Source organism: Halichoerus grypus, chromosome 3, assembly GCF_964656455.1.
Source record: "Halichoerus grypus chromosome 3, mHalGry1.hap1.1, whole genome shotgun sequence".
Lineage (NCBI taxonomy): Eukaryota > Metazoa > Chordata > Mammalia > Carnivora > Phocidae > Halichoerus > Halichoerus grypus.
Genome location: NC_135714.1, coordinates 58,634,168 through 58,651,221, shown reverse-complemented (window position 1 = coordinate 58,651,221; position 17,054 = coordinate 58,634,168). Strand labels below are relative to the sequence as shown.

At 36.4% G+C, this 17,054-nt stretch overlaps 1 protein-coding gene across 2 annotated transcripts in view; it reads right to left on the bottom strand.

Annotated features, from left to right (window-relative positions):
• Positions 1-17,054, bottom strand: part of MTHFD2L (methylenetetrahydrofolate dehydrogenase (NADP+ dependent) 2 like) — a 131,099-nt gene that overhangs the window by 90,060 nt on the left and 23,985 nt on the right. For both annotated transcript variants that reach the window (XM_036078004.2, XM_078068770.1), the window contains exons 4-5: positions 4,585-4,737; positions 3,292-3,399 (exon numbers count right to left, since the gene is read on the bottom strand). In XM_036078004.2, coding sequence (XP_035933897.1) covers positions 3,292-3,399; positions 4,585-4,737 — 261 coding nt within the window. The remainder of the gene's footprint in view (positions 1-3,291; positions 3,400-4,584; positions 4,738-17,054) is intronic.

Sequence of the window (17,054 nt, the reverse complement as noted above, 5' to 3'; positions counted from 1 at the left end):
CACTCTCACTTCACTCTCAAATAAATAAATAAATCTTTAAAAAAGAAAAGGTCCCTGCATCCATGCAGGGACTGCAATGATACCACAATCTTTCAGCTAAAGGAGAAGCATGTAACTCCATGTCATGGCCATTTAGGCGGAATCTGTTTAGATGCGATGTCCTACATAAGAATATAAAATATGAAGAGATATTTACTCTAAGAAAACTTGAAATAAAATCAGATTCTGTATTCTTTTGATGACAAGTAATAATCTTAACACCTGGTCATTATGGTACTTTGTTATCTTGCAGGAATTTCTGTTTTAGAGAAACTCAAGAACTTCTCTCTTGCTTCCTCACGATAAAGCTAAAAATAAAGACATTGGGCTGATACCAAAGGTATTCAGTTTCCATTCTGAAAAAAGGTGAAACTGGGTAGGTTACCACATACGAAGAAGTTAAAAGAATACAGAGTGTCCTCTGGGTGGTCACAATGGCCCTCAAACATCCATGAAAGGAGTGGAGCTCAAGAGAAGAGATTCTCCATTGTCAATATCTTTACATCCCCTCAATTAATCACAGGCTTCCCTAAGCAAATGCAATGTTTGCTTAGAGATGCCAGATTTTACTTTGTGCCATTGACTATCTATAATTTAAAACACCCATACTTGTATATCGTGTGCCTCTGTATCTATACCCCCCTCCCTTTACCACCAACACTGTAAGCTCTTGAAAGACAAGAACCATCTCTCACCTACTCTCTAGAAACTACAGAGTGGCTCAAATGCCATGTCCTCAACAAAGCCTTCTGCGAGGAGATGTCCTCAGGAGAACATAATCTCCCTGCAGCATCCTGCTGTGTTGAGCATCAGCACTAACTTTTGTCTCAAGATTTTATAGCACATTCTCAGTCCTTTAAATATTTCAAGCCCTTGAGGAATTAAAAGAAGCTCTTTCTCACCAAACAGCTGGGATTTATGTCCTAAATAATCAGGACTAAAAGCTAGCCAAGAGTAGACACATATTAATCAAGCTAAATTACAGTATGGCCGTTTTTCTTCTAGTACAATTATCTTTGGCTTTAAGACACAAATGAATCATTAGGATTCTGAATCTCTTCTGGCAAAGAAATACAGTGTGAGCTGAATGCTCAACATTGTGAGTGTCATCAGAACAGTTCTATAGATATGAATTTGCCGAGTTAATCCCCCTTCATTATCTCCATTAGCTAACAATGCACATGTAGTCACTGCACATAATTACTGCTCTAACAGACAGGGACGTTTGAAATATTAACTTTCCCACAGACTCCAAATCTTCAGTAAGCAGCTCTCAACAATTCATTATATTAATCATGTATGTCACCACACTCCCATTAAATATGCATAAGATTAAATACCACTCATGTTGCAAACTGCTCAACATCATTTTTAATATAATTTATTACCTTTTAGATACTGTAATTATAACGGCCCTAGGTGCTGCTATAATAAATGGAAATTTAACTACCTGGCCTATAAGTGACCGGTATTATAACTAATTCCACTTTTATTCAATTTTTAACATGCATTCATGAGAATATTTTATAATACAAAGTGTAAAATATTTACAAAATTAATATGTATTATGACATAGGGATGTCTAATTTAAAATTTCATAAAGAAGGGATAAATTGATTTTCTTAGACTTAGGTACTTAAGACAATGGAAACTTATCAAGAAATTAGCATACAATATATTGATATCTATAAGAAAAGTACAACGGAAAGTATGATTTGGAATATTATGACGTCATATTTCTAATCAAATACTTTACAGACTTCATAAATTCTATGTTTATGCAAATTATTGCAACAAAGACTAGATTTAATCCAAAAAAAGCAAACATAAAACCCACCAGAAAAAGACAGTAAAATTTCAAATGAAGGTAAAGAATATATCATCAGCCTTGGATCATGTAACTCCACACCTTACAGTTAATATGGCCATAGATTATTAAGTTAAGCATATAATGGAAATAATAGTAATAGCCACAGTTCACACTTACCAAGCACTTAATTTAATATGTTGGGCACTATAGTTAGAGCTTTATGTTCATATCTCATCTAACATTCACAATAACCCAGTGAAGGAAATATTAATATTATTTGCACTTTACGGATATGGGAAGTGGTGACTTGTATGGCATAAATGTCTCATCCAAGGACACAGGGCGTGGCAGGAGAGGGGTCTGACCCCCAAGTCTATCCTCCTAAACACAGTCAGCATCCAGCTGCCAGCTCTGGATTCACCATTTCCTTGTGTGGCCTTGGGTAAGTCACCTGAACTCTCTAAAGATCATTTCTCTTAGCTGCAAAATGTAAGTAATATTAATATATGCCAGAATGACTGAGAACAAAATAAGATGGCTTATGAGAAAGTACCATGCAAGTTGTGGAGTGACATAATGCTGCTTGTTATGTTATCGATGAGATAAGAAAATAAAATGCTGAAAATGAAGAAAAAAATTACACACTGACACCAAGTCAAAATTTTCCAACAAAAACGGTATACCTAGGTAAACGTTTCTGGTTATTTTAACTTGCTTAACATAGAAATTACTGCATAAAGGCAAATATGAATCAATATATTATATCCTAAGAGACAGATAAGCACTAGTAGATTAAGTTACAAGTGAATAGTAACACTAGAACTGTAGATGTTCACTATGAAAACTGTGTGCATATTACTAGATTTGGCCTTTCAAAGAGCTCCTCAAGACTAAGGCTTTTTAAAGTTCCCTGGAGTCATCATCAGGCCCTAATTTACTATGATCCACACATACATTTTGATTAGTGGCAATATTTAAATTCTTAGGCCCAGGAAGGAGAAAGCAATATTCAGAAGTCTCATTCATCATTTTAGATAAGTGATATGTCATCACTGGGTTTCTTTTTCCATAGGGCTTTGTGAGTGTCTGTGGGTATGGGTGTGTGTGTGCATGTGTGCATGTGTGTGTGAGCATGCAGAAGTCTATCAACATGTGACTGTTATGTATTTAGTGGCTTTCCACTTTTCTTAATGTTTATATTGTCAATTATTTAAAGGAAGTGTATATGGCTAAAATAATAGTAATAGGGACAAAGGGGCCATGTATTTCCAGCAATTATTTTATTCACTTTCAAGGTGCTCATGTCATTAGATGAGGAAGAAAGGAAGCCTTTATTTGCATAAACCCATGAATATACCAAGTCACATTTCCAAGCATCCTGACCTGATGATTTTAAGAACGAAGAAAATCGCAAGAGTATATGGAATCAAGGTCCAACCTACCTCCCGGCCGTTCGTGCTCTCCATCAGTGTGTAAAAGCATGGCAATGGGCATCCCTACATTCTTGGATCTTCCAGCTACAACCACATTTTTCCCAAATGTTTCAATTCCTTAAAACACAGAGTTTGATTTAAATAAAGAATCAACAACAAGAAGCAGATTAAACATTTGAACAGCCAACTAAAACATTCTTTAAAAACTTCTAATGAAATTTGAGTTATTGTGTGGCTTGTCTATAATGTGCCCACATTCATTATTTATAAATATTCTTTTTACGCTTCTTGGCTTTGTCACTTCCTCTATAATTGTCCTTGTTAAAAAACTACATTTTCAAGTTGCCATTAAATTACTTTTAAACATGGAGATTCACATGAAGAGTTAGACATGCAAAGACTTAAAATATATTAACTACTAATTATAAAGTAAGCAAAGTACAACAATGTCGAGCTTAATCGGCAATCAAACTTTTAGCAAATCTGGAACAAAATGAAGTGGGAAAAAGTGTATTTTTTTACAAAGCTCATGCCTTTACCCCATAGGAAAGAGGTGCTGAATTTTAGGGACTCAAAAAGGTCTGAAAGATAAAGCTTGCAAATATAACACACTCTACTTTGTTTGGGCACAGTTGCTTCATAAGTAAAATGAAGAAGTTAGAATTAAGGTTTTTACAAGTAGTAATATCCTAAAAGGATGGTTCTAGGATCTGTTTTCTCTTGGAAATTTTCTCCTTCCGTTAGAAAACAGCAGATTTGAAAGGAGAAGATGCTGTCAGAAATGGAAGGGACAGTCAGGGAGGCAGGACGATCACAAACATAAAAGCAGTATGGAATTGATTAATGTAGAGATAAACATTTCTCTATACACCTCAAGGGTTCAAGAGAGTATTACTGTATTTAGAGCACAGTTCAAATGTAAATGTCTATAGTAAAAACCTAGGTCATTAGAGATGGCTCAAATATGATCACCGCATTTTGTTTTTAAAGGTAAGGAAAACTACAATTCATTTTGGAAAATGCACATTAAGTATAATTTAAAAGTAGGGAGACAAACCTACTCTTGGGAAAATTCACTCCTACAAGGTGCAATGGCAGTTACCTGTAACCTGGCATGCATTTTTCATTTTATTTTACTTTGGGTTATTCTTTGACTTCTATAACTTTACAACTTTCTATGGACTGAAGTTCTATGGCTTATCATTCTCTTTCACTCAGTAGTGAAATGGTTCCATCAGGGCACTGCACAAATGCTCAGTGTGGCCCTCAGCACCCATGTCCCATGGACCTCAAGTTACCAACCTGTCCTCTTGATGATTTCCCAAACAGCACTGGCAGTGGCAGGTATGAGAGAATGCTGATCAAGGCACAATCTTCCAATATTAATAATATGAAATCCATCTACATCTTTTTCAGGGGCAATTCCATTGCACACTGTTCGCTCGTCCACATGGTCTGAAAAGTACATAAAATTGGTCGAATTTTAAAATGGTCATTTCTTTGGAGGTCTTTACTTGAAATCTGCAGACCTACATTATGATTTGGCTTCAGGAAAGGTGTAAAATCATTACTCTGTCCTTTTTCTTTCCACCAAAATAGCCAAAGTGCTCTTGGCTGATGGCTATAATTAACCACCCTTAAGAGTTTAGACAATTGCAGGGCCGGAAATGGCTGGCCCAGTAAAGGGAAAAATGTGTGAAATAAAACAATGTCAATGAGACCTGGAAACAGCCAGGTCCTAAGTCTTTGCCTCAATAAGTTTACCTACTTAGTAGTTTAAATCTATGTTTTTCCCATACAGGACATTTCCACAATTCTGCTTCTATTAAATATTTCCAGCATTATAGATTAAAAGGGCTTTGTTGGTATTAAAATAATCATAACATCATTAGTGTGCCTAACTTCCTCCCAAATGACATAACAAAAAAGCAAATCACACACACACACACACACACACACACACACCCCTCCTTTATCTGAAGCACTAGCACATTGATATCCAAAATATCATTTTGGTTTCTATTTGGAAGGAAAAGAACATAATAAGAGTAATAAACTAATCAAAAGAGATAGGAGATGCCAATCATCATCTCATCTTGAAAGGTAATAAGTAAAAATAATAAGGCTTCCCCTAAACCCAACGATTAGCCCATGTGCCTAATATACTGAAATAAAGGTATTATTTGCTACATAAAAGTTTCTTTGTTCATCACACAATGGATGTGTGTGTCTCTCTCGCTGTGTCTCTCTCTGTCAAATAAATAAAATCTTTAAAAAAAAAAAAAGAGCTATGCCTTGTACCTTAGATCTTTTGTATTCTAAATGGGATACTACTGCCATTTTACTTTAAATCCAATTTGCCAGCATTAAACTACCAAAGTCTTTTACATATATATAAGTAGTAATTTGAATTACGTTCATATAGAAATTGGGTCTTTGGAATGTCTCTCCAATCAACAGTTGTTCACTTTCAATAACTGTGTTTATTCTATAATGTTCTAGCAGAGTAAGTCTCCATCTGTTTTCTCTGAAACCAGAAGATGATTATATAGGTTCTAGTAAAACTTCTTAAAAATCACATGTTTAATTTACTATTTGAGGATAAAAACAGTGGTTTCTTTTTTAATCTGGATGATATTGATGATTCATTTGTTAGACATTGACCACTCACGCAGAAGCTTCATGCCAAGGATATTTTTATAGTTGATCAAAAGCTTTGTAAATGAAAAGAAAAACAATTGCATTTGAGATCTCCATTATTGAGCTACGGCTTAAATTAGTTCATTTCTAGGTTTAAAATTGGCTAATGTATGCATGGACTAGCCATTGATGGAAAGAACGCAGGTTTAGAGAGCCATCCTCTTACTGATAAGCCTGAGCTACACTGAATGTCACCATCTACTGGTCTGTGCTCTTCCATTCACTAACAATAACACTGCAGTTGTAACAAATCTCAGCTAAAATTCTTTTTTTTTTTTTAAGATTTTATTCATTTGAGAGTGAGAGAGAGAGCACAAGTAGGGTGAGAGGCAGAAGGAGAAGCAGACTCCCCGCTGAGCAGGAAGCCCGATGCAGAACTCGATCCCAGGACCACGACCTGAGCCAAAGGCAGACACCTAACCTAACCCAGGTGCCCCGCAGCTAAAATTCTTTTTTTTTTTTTTAAAGATTTTATTTATTTAACACAGAGAGACACAGTGAGAGAGGGAACACAAGCAGGGGGAGTGGGAGAGGGAGAAGCAGGCTTCCTGCTGAGCAGGGAGCCTGATGTGGGACTCGATCCCAGGACCCTGGGACCATGACTTGAGCCAAAGGCAGACGCTTAACAACTGAGCCACCCAAGCGCCCCCACAGCTAAAATTCTTAAGAAGCTTTGTAAGCATGTGAGAATGCGGAGGCTAGCACTAGAGACTGGTGATTATAGACCTGTCCTCTTAGGTACTTCTTAAACTGCAGCTCAGTTCATAACCAGGCCACCATTTCCAAACAATTTCCTCTTAAGACACTTTAGTAATAGGTGTTTAAAAGACAGATGTGTGGACATACAAAGATGTGACATAGAGAGCCCATGAAAACTGAGTTTATTTAGTCTAAAAGGAAAAGAACCTATATGAGTAGATTTAAAAAAATTAAGATCATAAGAATCAAGGAAACCAATTCATATATCATATATACATACATACATTTTTATATAATTCTATGTTATCTCAGCAGTGAATTAAATCTCACTTGCATCCTTTGCCACGAAGGATATACCTTTTATTATGTAATGTACAGTGAATGGCAATAATGCAAATGAGCACAACTTACATTTACAGAGAATTTTACAATGTTCATGTTACTAGCACATCCACTTCCTTTTTGATATTCATAGTTACTGGGGACTAAAATGGAAATGGTATTATCATCTCCATTTTAAAGACAAAGCTCAAAGAGTTTGAGATGCAGCCAATCTCAAACCACTACTAAGAGGAAGATCCAGAATTAAAATCTGTATCTTTTTGCCCTAAAGTCAGTTTTTCCTTCTGTATATCGAAGTCATAAATATCAATCATCTCAAATACCATTCAAAAATTAAAACTGGGGGTGCCTGGGTGGCTCAGTCAGTTGACTGTCTGACTCTTGATTTTGGCTCAGGTCATGATCTCAGGGTCATGAGATCAAGCCCTGTGTTGGGCTCAGCACAGAGGCTGCTTGAGATTCTCTCTCTCTCTCCCTCTGCCCCTCCCTCTTCTCACACTCTCTCTTTGCCCCTCTCTAAATAAATAAATAAATAAAGTATTTTTTAAAAAAGTTAAAATCAGAAGGGGTCCCCCATCCCTTCTAATCAAGACATTTGATAATCCTAACATATACCAAGGAACGCACTCTTTCTTCTAGGCCTCCAAATACAACACAATTCCTAGGTTAAAACATGCCCAAACCCATGCAGAAAAGCACTGCATATTTTCTTATATGAGTAAGGGAAATAAATACATTTTGTGCTCATGACTGACTGCTACTGAAAGTCCCCTGAAGTTTCACTCTTGGGGCCATGACTTGAAGAAATAATCACGAGACTCAGTAACATCAATTTTTTCACAGTGGTTATAAAACATTTTTGACCCACAGAATACATTGGCAAATAAATAACCAGTTAATATCCTACCCAAATGAATGGGAAAACTGGCATTATTCACTTTGTGTTTCCCTCTACTTATGATCTTGAGAGGTCATTAAATCATGCCAGAAAAAAAAAAAAAAAAAGCCTTCAAATTATAACCATAACATTGCAATAGAACAGCACAGGGAATGCCTTGAGAGACCACTCTATGCAACTACTCCACTGTGTGTATGATTGTGTGTATGTATGTGTGTGCATATATGTGTGTATATATATATATATATATATACATATATATATATATATATAGTTAATGTTTAATTGCCTTTGGACAAAGAACAGGAAAAAAAAAGAACAAATTATTGGTTTATTTTCCATCCAAGGATTTTTCTGTTACTGTTTAAAAGTACCTCCTTCCACTGCCTCAATGACTGTTGGAAAAGTGCAAGCTCATTAGCATAGTAAATAATACCATCATCAGCCTGGTTATATCTTTTTCTTATCTTCCTCCTCTCCAAGCGCTCCCTCCCTCTCCCATCCACCATCATCACATCGCCTTCTCTCTAGTATATCAAGCAGTGTCCCATTCCTTCATTCCCTTAACATTAACTTTGCATTTCTGTGCTATTGTTCACGAAATGCATGCTGACTCTTCCATAATTAATTCCTTCTTCCCTGTTCTTTCCCACCCTAGTCATTCCTCAACACATTGATTGATTGCTACCTGTTCCTTCATCATAAATTGAAATGTTATTTTTCTCCTCTGCTCTCCCACAAAACTGCTATAAAAAGTACTTAGCACATTAGTTCAGTTAGTTGATAACATTAGCCATTTAACTGTCTCTCTCACTTATGAGTGTGAACCTTTTAGAGCACAGATCTTTTCTCATTAAACTGATTCACCCGTAGCTTTCTCCATCTCAGTTGATGGCAATTCCATCCTTCTGAGCTGCTTGCCAAAAAAAGTATGGAGCCATTCTGACTCACACCCAACATCCACTCCATTGGAAAATCTGTTGAATTTCCTTTTATAATAGATCTAGTACTTCAATAGTCTCACCGTGTCCATTGATACTAGTCTGGTTTGAGTGGCCATTATCTTGCCTATGAATTCTTACAACAGCCTCCTAGTTAATTCCCTGCTTTTACATTTGCATCCGTATATTTGCATCCATACAATCTATTTACAAAATAGCAATAGGGTCATACTTTTGAAATGCATTTTACATCACAAAAGTCTTCTTTTCAAAACCCTGCAATGCTTCCTATTTCCTTACAATGGCAAACAAGACCCTACATGATCTGTACTGCTCCAAAACTCTAGTTATCTGTCTGATCTCATCACTGGTTACTTTTCCCTCATCTTATTCTAATTGGCATCATTCTGCTCTTCTTGCTGTCCTTCAAACATATCAGGCATTTCCCAAATTGGCTATAGTTCTTCTGTCTGCCTGGGGACTTTAAAACAAACAGTCATTTCAGCTATTTCCCTCCCTTTTTTCAAATCTTTGCTTAAATCCTACATTATCTGTAAGGATTATTCTGACCACATTATTTAAAGTAGGTTCCATTTCTGATCATCATGAAGTAGTTTATATTGGACAAACTTCTCACAGACAATAACTGTAAACACTGGAAAACATACATAAAAAACAATGACCTATAGTTGTAACGTACATTACTGATGTAATATACAGCTTGATGATTATAGTTAATGACATTGTGTTGCATATTTGAAAATTGCTAAGAGAATGGATCTTGAAAGTTCTTATCACAAGAAAAAAAAAATTTGTAACTATGTATGGTAACATGTTCACTAGACTTATTGTGGTGATCATATGCAGATATTGAAGCACTGTGTTATACACCTGAAACTAATACAATGTTATATGACAATTATACCTCAATAAAAAAATTTTTTTAAATAACTACTATTTAAAAAAGCTATCTGGAAAACATTGGAGAATCACTAGACACTGACAGATTTGGAGGAGAGTGGACATCTGAAAGACAGGAAGGTCACTCAAAGAGTTTCTCATTTTGGAGGCTTTCCTAGACACAGGACAGCTAGAACTTGGATAGACATCTGCAGTCCTACTTGCTTAAGGAATCAAGGCACAAAGTTTGAGGTTACCACAGCAGCTGAAAATTGAAGGGATATATCCAGAAAAGGAGAAAGCCACAGAGTGGAGATTCAAAGTGTATTTATAAATTCTGCCCAATTCTCTGATCCCTGAACAACACACACATGAGAAAAACTCCAAGAAGCTCATCCAAGGCTCAGAGAACTACACAGAGATTGCACCTGTGGTTCAGCAAAGGCAAAGCAAAGCTTAAAGTCCTCAATATGATAAGCACTTACAAAAAAACTTATAGGGCGTTTGGGTGGCTCAGTCAGTTAAGCATCTGCCTTTGGCTCAGGTCATGATGCCAGAGTCCTGGGATGGAGTCCTGCTCCCTGCTCAGTGGGGAGTCTCCTCCTCCCTCTCCCTCTGTCCCTCCCCTGCTCTCTCTCTCTCTCTTGCTCTCTCTCTCTCAAATAAATCTTAAACAAACAAACAAACAAACAAAAACTCACAGCTAACATACTTAATGAAATACTGAATCTTTTTCCCTAGGAAAAGAAGACAAGGGTTTCCACTCCCACCATTCCTATCCAGTGTTTTACTGGAGATCCTTGCTAATGTGATAATACAAGGAAAAGAAAAAAGAGGCCTAAGATCAGAAAGGAAGAACTGAAATGCACTAGTCACAGATGGCATCGTTATTTACACAGAACATCCTAAAGAATTTACAAAACAACAAAAGAATAATAAAGTGGATTTTGCAAGACCACAGAGTACAAAGTCAAAATCAATACAAATAATCAATTGTTGGGACACCTGGGTGGCTCAGTCAGTTAATCATCTGCCTTCAGCTCAGGTCATGATCTCAGAGTCCTGGGATCGAGCCCCACATCAGGCTCCTCACTAAGCAGGGAGCCTACTTCTCCCTCTGCTGCTCCCCCCGCTTGTACCCTGTCTCTCTCTCTGACAAATAAATAAATAAAATCTTTAAAAAAAAATCAATTGTATTTCCATACACAAGCAGTGACTACTTGAAAATGAAATGTTAAAAATACATCTTATAATAGTTTACCAATCATAAAACACTTAGGATTAATTTTTAAAGTTTGAGGGTGACCTCTATAATGAGAACTAGAAAACACTGCTGACAGATGACCTAAATAAATGGAAGGTATGCTGTGTTCATGGACTGGAAGATTCAATAGTGTTATGATGTCAATTCTTCCCAATTGATCTATATGTTCAATATCATCTCAATCATAATTCTATGAGGTTTTTTGGTAGAGGCTGACTGATTCTAAAATTTATATCACCAGGCACAGGAATATCCGAAGCAATCTTGAAAGTGAGTGAAGTTAGAGGACTCACAATACCTAACTTCAAGACTTGCTATACAGTGACAGCGATCAAGACAGTGAGGTTCTGGTGTAGAGATAGACAAACATATCAATGGAACAGAATAAAGAGCCCAGCTTTAGATTCACATTTACACAGTCATCTGGTATTTTACAAAAACGCCAAAGCAGTTCAATCAAGAAAGGAAAATCTTTTCAACAGAAAGTACTTGAACAACTTGATAGCCATGGGGAGGGGAAGTGAACCATAATCGCTATAGCATGCAGAAAATTTAATTACAAATGGATTATAAATCTAAACATAAAGCTAAAACTGAATAATTTCTGGGTGAAAACTTTAATTTGTGTGCTAGATACAGGCAAAGTTTTCTTAGAATATAAAACATAAAGCACAATAGAAAAATACTGATCAATTAGACTTCAGAAACATTAAAATCTTATGCCCATCAAAAAACACCATTAACAAAATGGATACCAAGCCAAAGACCGGGAGAAAATATTTGCAAAACACGTATCTGACAAAGAACTTGTATCTAAATATATAAAGGACTGTCAAAACTAAATCTTAAAAAGACAAATAATTCAGTTTTTAAAAATGAGCTAAATATATAAGCAGGCATTTTACAAAGGAAGGTATTCAAATGGGCAATATGCATGCAGAAAACAAAAACAAAACAACCAGATCAATGGTTCCCTGAGGATGAGGATGAAGGTAGGGACAGGGATTGACTGGGAGGGAACATGAAAAAAAAACCTCTCAATTGATTTAAAACAAACAAACAAACAAACAAAAACCACTCGTTATTCTGATAGGGGTTTAAGTTACATGAGAGTTTACATTGTTCAAAACTTATGTAATAATAGGCTTAAGATGTGTGCATTTCAATGCAACATAAATTTCACCTAAAAACATACATATTGATCTGTAGTTAATGATATGCACGCTGAAGTTTTAGGGATACATTGTATATTCTAACCTTTAAATGCTTCAAAAACAAAATGGATTGATGAATGAATAAATGGATAGATATGTGACAAGGCAAAACAGCAACATGCTAACAACCTTGGTTGGGATTATATGGGTGTTCACTGTACCACTCTTTTAACTCTTCTGTATGTTTGAAATTTTTCATAATAAAATGTTCAAGAAACAAAAATACAACCTGTCCCCCAACATCTTGATCCTCTTTACTATGCTCTACATTTTTTCTCATAGCACATCAAGTTCTAATAAATATAAATGTATATTTATTACATTTATTTTTTTATTGTCTGTGTCTCCTGTTACTCCACAAGGACAGAAATTTTTGTCTTTTTTTCCCTGATGTATTCCTAGCACAAAGAACAGTGCCTGGGACAGGAGGGACTCAATAAATATTTGTTGGAAAATGACTACTATTACCCCTGGCCTATAGATGAAGAAACTAGACAAAACCAGTGGACAACCAGAAATAATTAGAAGAGGCCACCATAAGGAAAAGATGTCTGATCCTTCTATATAACCTCTGACATCCATCCTTTAAAAATAAAACGAAAAGCCAAAGGTGGCTTTCATTAAAATCTTTATTTGTCAGTATCTGTGCATCTATGTTGTTATATATCTGGCATTTTTATGTCTTCCAATATAAATTTGAAGTAGAAGTTTCATGTTTGTCTGTTTTTCAAACAGGATTTGAAAAGTCAGAAATTTAAGGCAAAGCTTTATGCTTATAGGTTAAAGTCCACACTCTGAACATGAATATAGGCCCTTGAAAATGTGCTCATTTATTCACTCAACAAATATTTACTGGGTATCTACCATGTGCCCAGTATTGTTCTAAAGATTTAGGATACATAGTGAACCAAACAGACAAAATTTTTACCCTCTGGAGCCTATATTCTAATGGAATAAATGTCTGCCTAATCAAATTATTTAGCTATAGTCTCTTAATGAGTTAATTATTTTATAGGAGTAAATAAGAGAGGTACTTTTGGAAGCTGTGTCTCCAGTTCTCAAGCCAGTAAGTAATATTTAAATGACACCCTTTGGGTTCTACATCAAGGTTTCGAGACAGAAAATACTTACCAGGTGCTTACTACTTGCCCAACATCATTTAAGAGCTGTTTCATCATCGAGGAGTGAGGGGACAAAAAAGGAATGGGAAGTGAGTCTAATCTCACTCTGCTACTCGACCCCCAAATTTGAGAATTAGTAGAGCTTGGAGGTGGAGTAGGAGGTGTTGTCTAGGCCAGAAAGGGCTGGATCTGGCCTTCCACCCTTCCTTAGCCCCTTTCTCCTATAGCCACAGAAACTGCACAGGACATTCCTAGGCAGACCTATTTTAAAGGCTGTGAAAAAAACAAATTAATGGGAAGTAGGGACCTACACATAACACAAAGGTTGCTGCTTTTGCCCTTCATAATTCTCTTGAGTGACCTAAAGGGTACATGGAGATCCAAAAGTTGCCTTATTCTTCAGAAAGAGTACTGAAAACATCCTGGTTTATTAAACCCTTGGTTTCCTAGGCACTAGACTCAGTGACTTCTGTCAAATGTACTATACTGCACTCCAAGCAGCGTATATTCTATAGAGGAGAACCCTCAGATGAGCGAGCATGTCTATCCTAATGAGCTTCTCTAACACACAGGGAAAAGAAGAGATGTTGTGTTTGGGGGACCTTGCCTGCAAACTTCTGAAGGACAGTTAGTTTCAACTATGTCCTAACGACCTCGTTCCCCTAGGGCCTGGCAGAGAGTTATATGCAGATTGGTAAATCTTGTTTGAACTGGTAAATGAATAAAGAGGGTCAGAAGGCAACCATATGAACAGATCTTTTAAAAGACTTTCTACAGAGAAATAGTCAGATGTTTCAAAGGGTCTTTTGATTTTGGTAAATCCTTTATCAATGCAGAATGCACTCAAAAAATAGATTAGGACATCATGGTAAGGGAAAAAGAAAAAAGGTAAAAAGGAAAAGAAGTAATCACTGTGGTTCCAGGAAATTCTGGATCTTGAGATACTTTGAGTAGTCAGTCAGGCATCTTGAGTTACATGATACAACCTGTTTATGAGAGCAATTGCTCAAAAAGAGGTAATTCTATATATCTCGGTGACCTTGGGATAGTTTCCACTTGGGAATAAATAGGGAAAGACATACGGGGCTACAGGGACCAACCAATCCTACTAATATGTAAATCATATCAAAGTAATTTACTCAGCTTCCAGTATAAACCATTAGCCTTAAAAAAAAAAAAAAAACCTGCTTGCTCAGTGCTGCCACCACTTGGTTAACATAACCACATGCAGGAGAATTATCATCCACTTTGTTTGCCTTGAATAAAAATTCTTTGATAAAAATGTTACCTGTTAGAGAAAAATTTTTTTTTAAAGTGGGAGAATGCCATCACAGGGGTGGCTTTGTTTCTATGTAAACACTCAAATGATGTCACAAAGGATTTGAACAAAATATTCTGTTTGAAATATGGCCTCTTTTTCTTTGAGTAAACCTCAAATAAATTGGTTACATCATAATTCATGACTTGTGACACAATTTCAATATTGGTCCAAGCACAGTCAAATTTTAAATAATTAATTATTTTTCATAATAAGCTAGGCAGATGCAAATCCACCACCCAAAACAAAAGTTATGGCCTTGACAGTAATCTCTATTCAAGCACACAATACATCCACTAAGCCATCCCTTTCCCTGCTCCAACCTAATGGAAACTTCATTCTACATCCTGTGCTTATCATTCTCTTGACTTCCTTTCTACATAGTTTTATTGCATTTACTTGTATTCCTGAAAGATCTGTTTTTTTAAACCATAGCTTTATTTAAGAATATTTGAATATAATAGACTGCATATATTTAAAGTATATAATTTGATAAGTTTTGACATATGTATATACCTGTGAAAACCATCACCACAATCAATAAGCACATTCACCACCCTGGAGTTTCCTCAAGCCCTTTTTCCTCCCTCTTTCCTGTCCCCTAACCTGTCCCCTAACCTCCAACCACTAGTAACCACTTGCTATGGACTGAACTGTGTCCCCCCACAAATGTATATGTTGAAGCCCTAACCTCCATCCACCAGTTACCACTTGCTATGGACTGAACTGTGTCCCCCCAAATGTATATGTTGAAGCCCCAAATCCTAATATAACATATTTGGAGATGGGGCCTTTGGGAAGTAATTAGGTTTAGATGAGGTCATCAGGATGGAACCCTCAGGATGGAATCAGTGCCCTTATAAAAAGAGATACCAGAGAGTTTGCTCTCTTTCTCCACCTTGTGAGGATACAGGAAAAAAGGGGGCTGTCTGAAGGCCAGGAAGAGAGCTCTCTCCAAATCTGACCATGCTGGCACTCTGATTTCAGATTTCTAGCCTCCAGAAATTATAAGGAAATAAAGCTTATAAGAACATGCATATACAGTCTTCATATTAATATGCGTTTGCTTTTCTTTTAGGTAAATATGTAGACATGAAATGGCTGCACCATATAATGGGTATACATATAACTTTCTAAGACATGACCACACTATTTTCAAAGGGAACCATTTTGCATCCCCAACAGCAACACATCCTCACCAATATATGGTATGGTCAGTAGTCTTTTTAATTTCAGCCATTTTAACAGGTGTGCAATAGTATCCTATTATAGTTTCCATTTGAATTTCCCTAATAACTACTTATGTTGAGTATCTATTCATGTAATTATTTCTTCTGTGGTGAAGTGTCTGTTCAAATCTTTTGACCATTTTTGGTATTTATCCTGTTTGGTGTTCTCTGTGGTTTGGTGTCTGTCATTAATTTTGCAAAGTTTCAGCCTCTATTACTTCAAATAATGTTTCTCTCTTCTCTTGGTATTCCAACTGCATGGGTGTTCTACCTTTTGAAAATATCCTACAGTTCTTGGATGCTCCAGGGTTCCCCCCCTTCTTTTTTTATTTCTTTGCATTTCAATTTGAGAAGTTTCTCCTGGCATATTCTCAAGCATATTATCCTTGGCATGTCCAGTCTACAACTGAGCCCATCAAAGCATTCTTCATTTCTGTTAGAGTAGCTTTGATTTCTAGCATTTCTTTTTGATTCTTTCTGAGAGTTTCCATCTTTCTGCTTTCATTGCCCAACTGTTCTTGCATGTTATCTACTTTTTCCATTAGAGCCCTTAATATATGAATCACAGTTATTTTAAATTCCGTCCAATAATTCCAAAATCTGTGTCATACGTGAATCTGGTTCTGATGCTTGTTTTGTCCCTTCAGACTGTTTTCATTCGCCTTTTGTCATGCCTTGTGATTTTTTTTGTTGCCACACCCAAAACTATGGGCCCAAGAGTTTCTCATTCTTATGCTAGCATACCTTTGGCCTCCAAAAACTCATCAAAATTCCATTTAAGAGTCAGTTTAAGTTATCAGTTTATAGCTCCAGTAGCTTCTGTTCAATGTGAGTAGGTCTTGGTTGTGACTCTCTGGATTTGCCTCTCTCCAGATTCTGGGATGGTGGTTTGCCCTACAACCTCAGTTCTCTGATGGGTCAAGAAACGGATTGGTTTTCAGTTTGTTCAGCTTTTTCTTGTAAGGACAAAAGAACTTACATTATTCTGGCTAGAAGTTGGGCTTTGAATTAAAACAAACGAAAAAAGCAGTCGCTGAGAAACTACAGAGTTCATTCATTCCATCAGTAACATTCACTAAAAGTCTACCATGATACAGAGTGGATTTCAGAATAAAATGTTACCTGTAATTCTCCCTACTTTGGTGG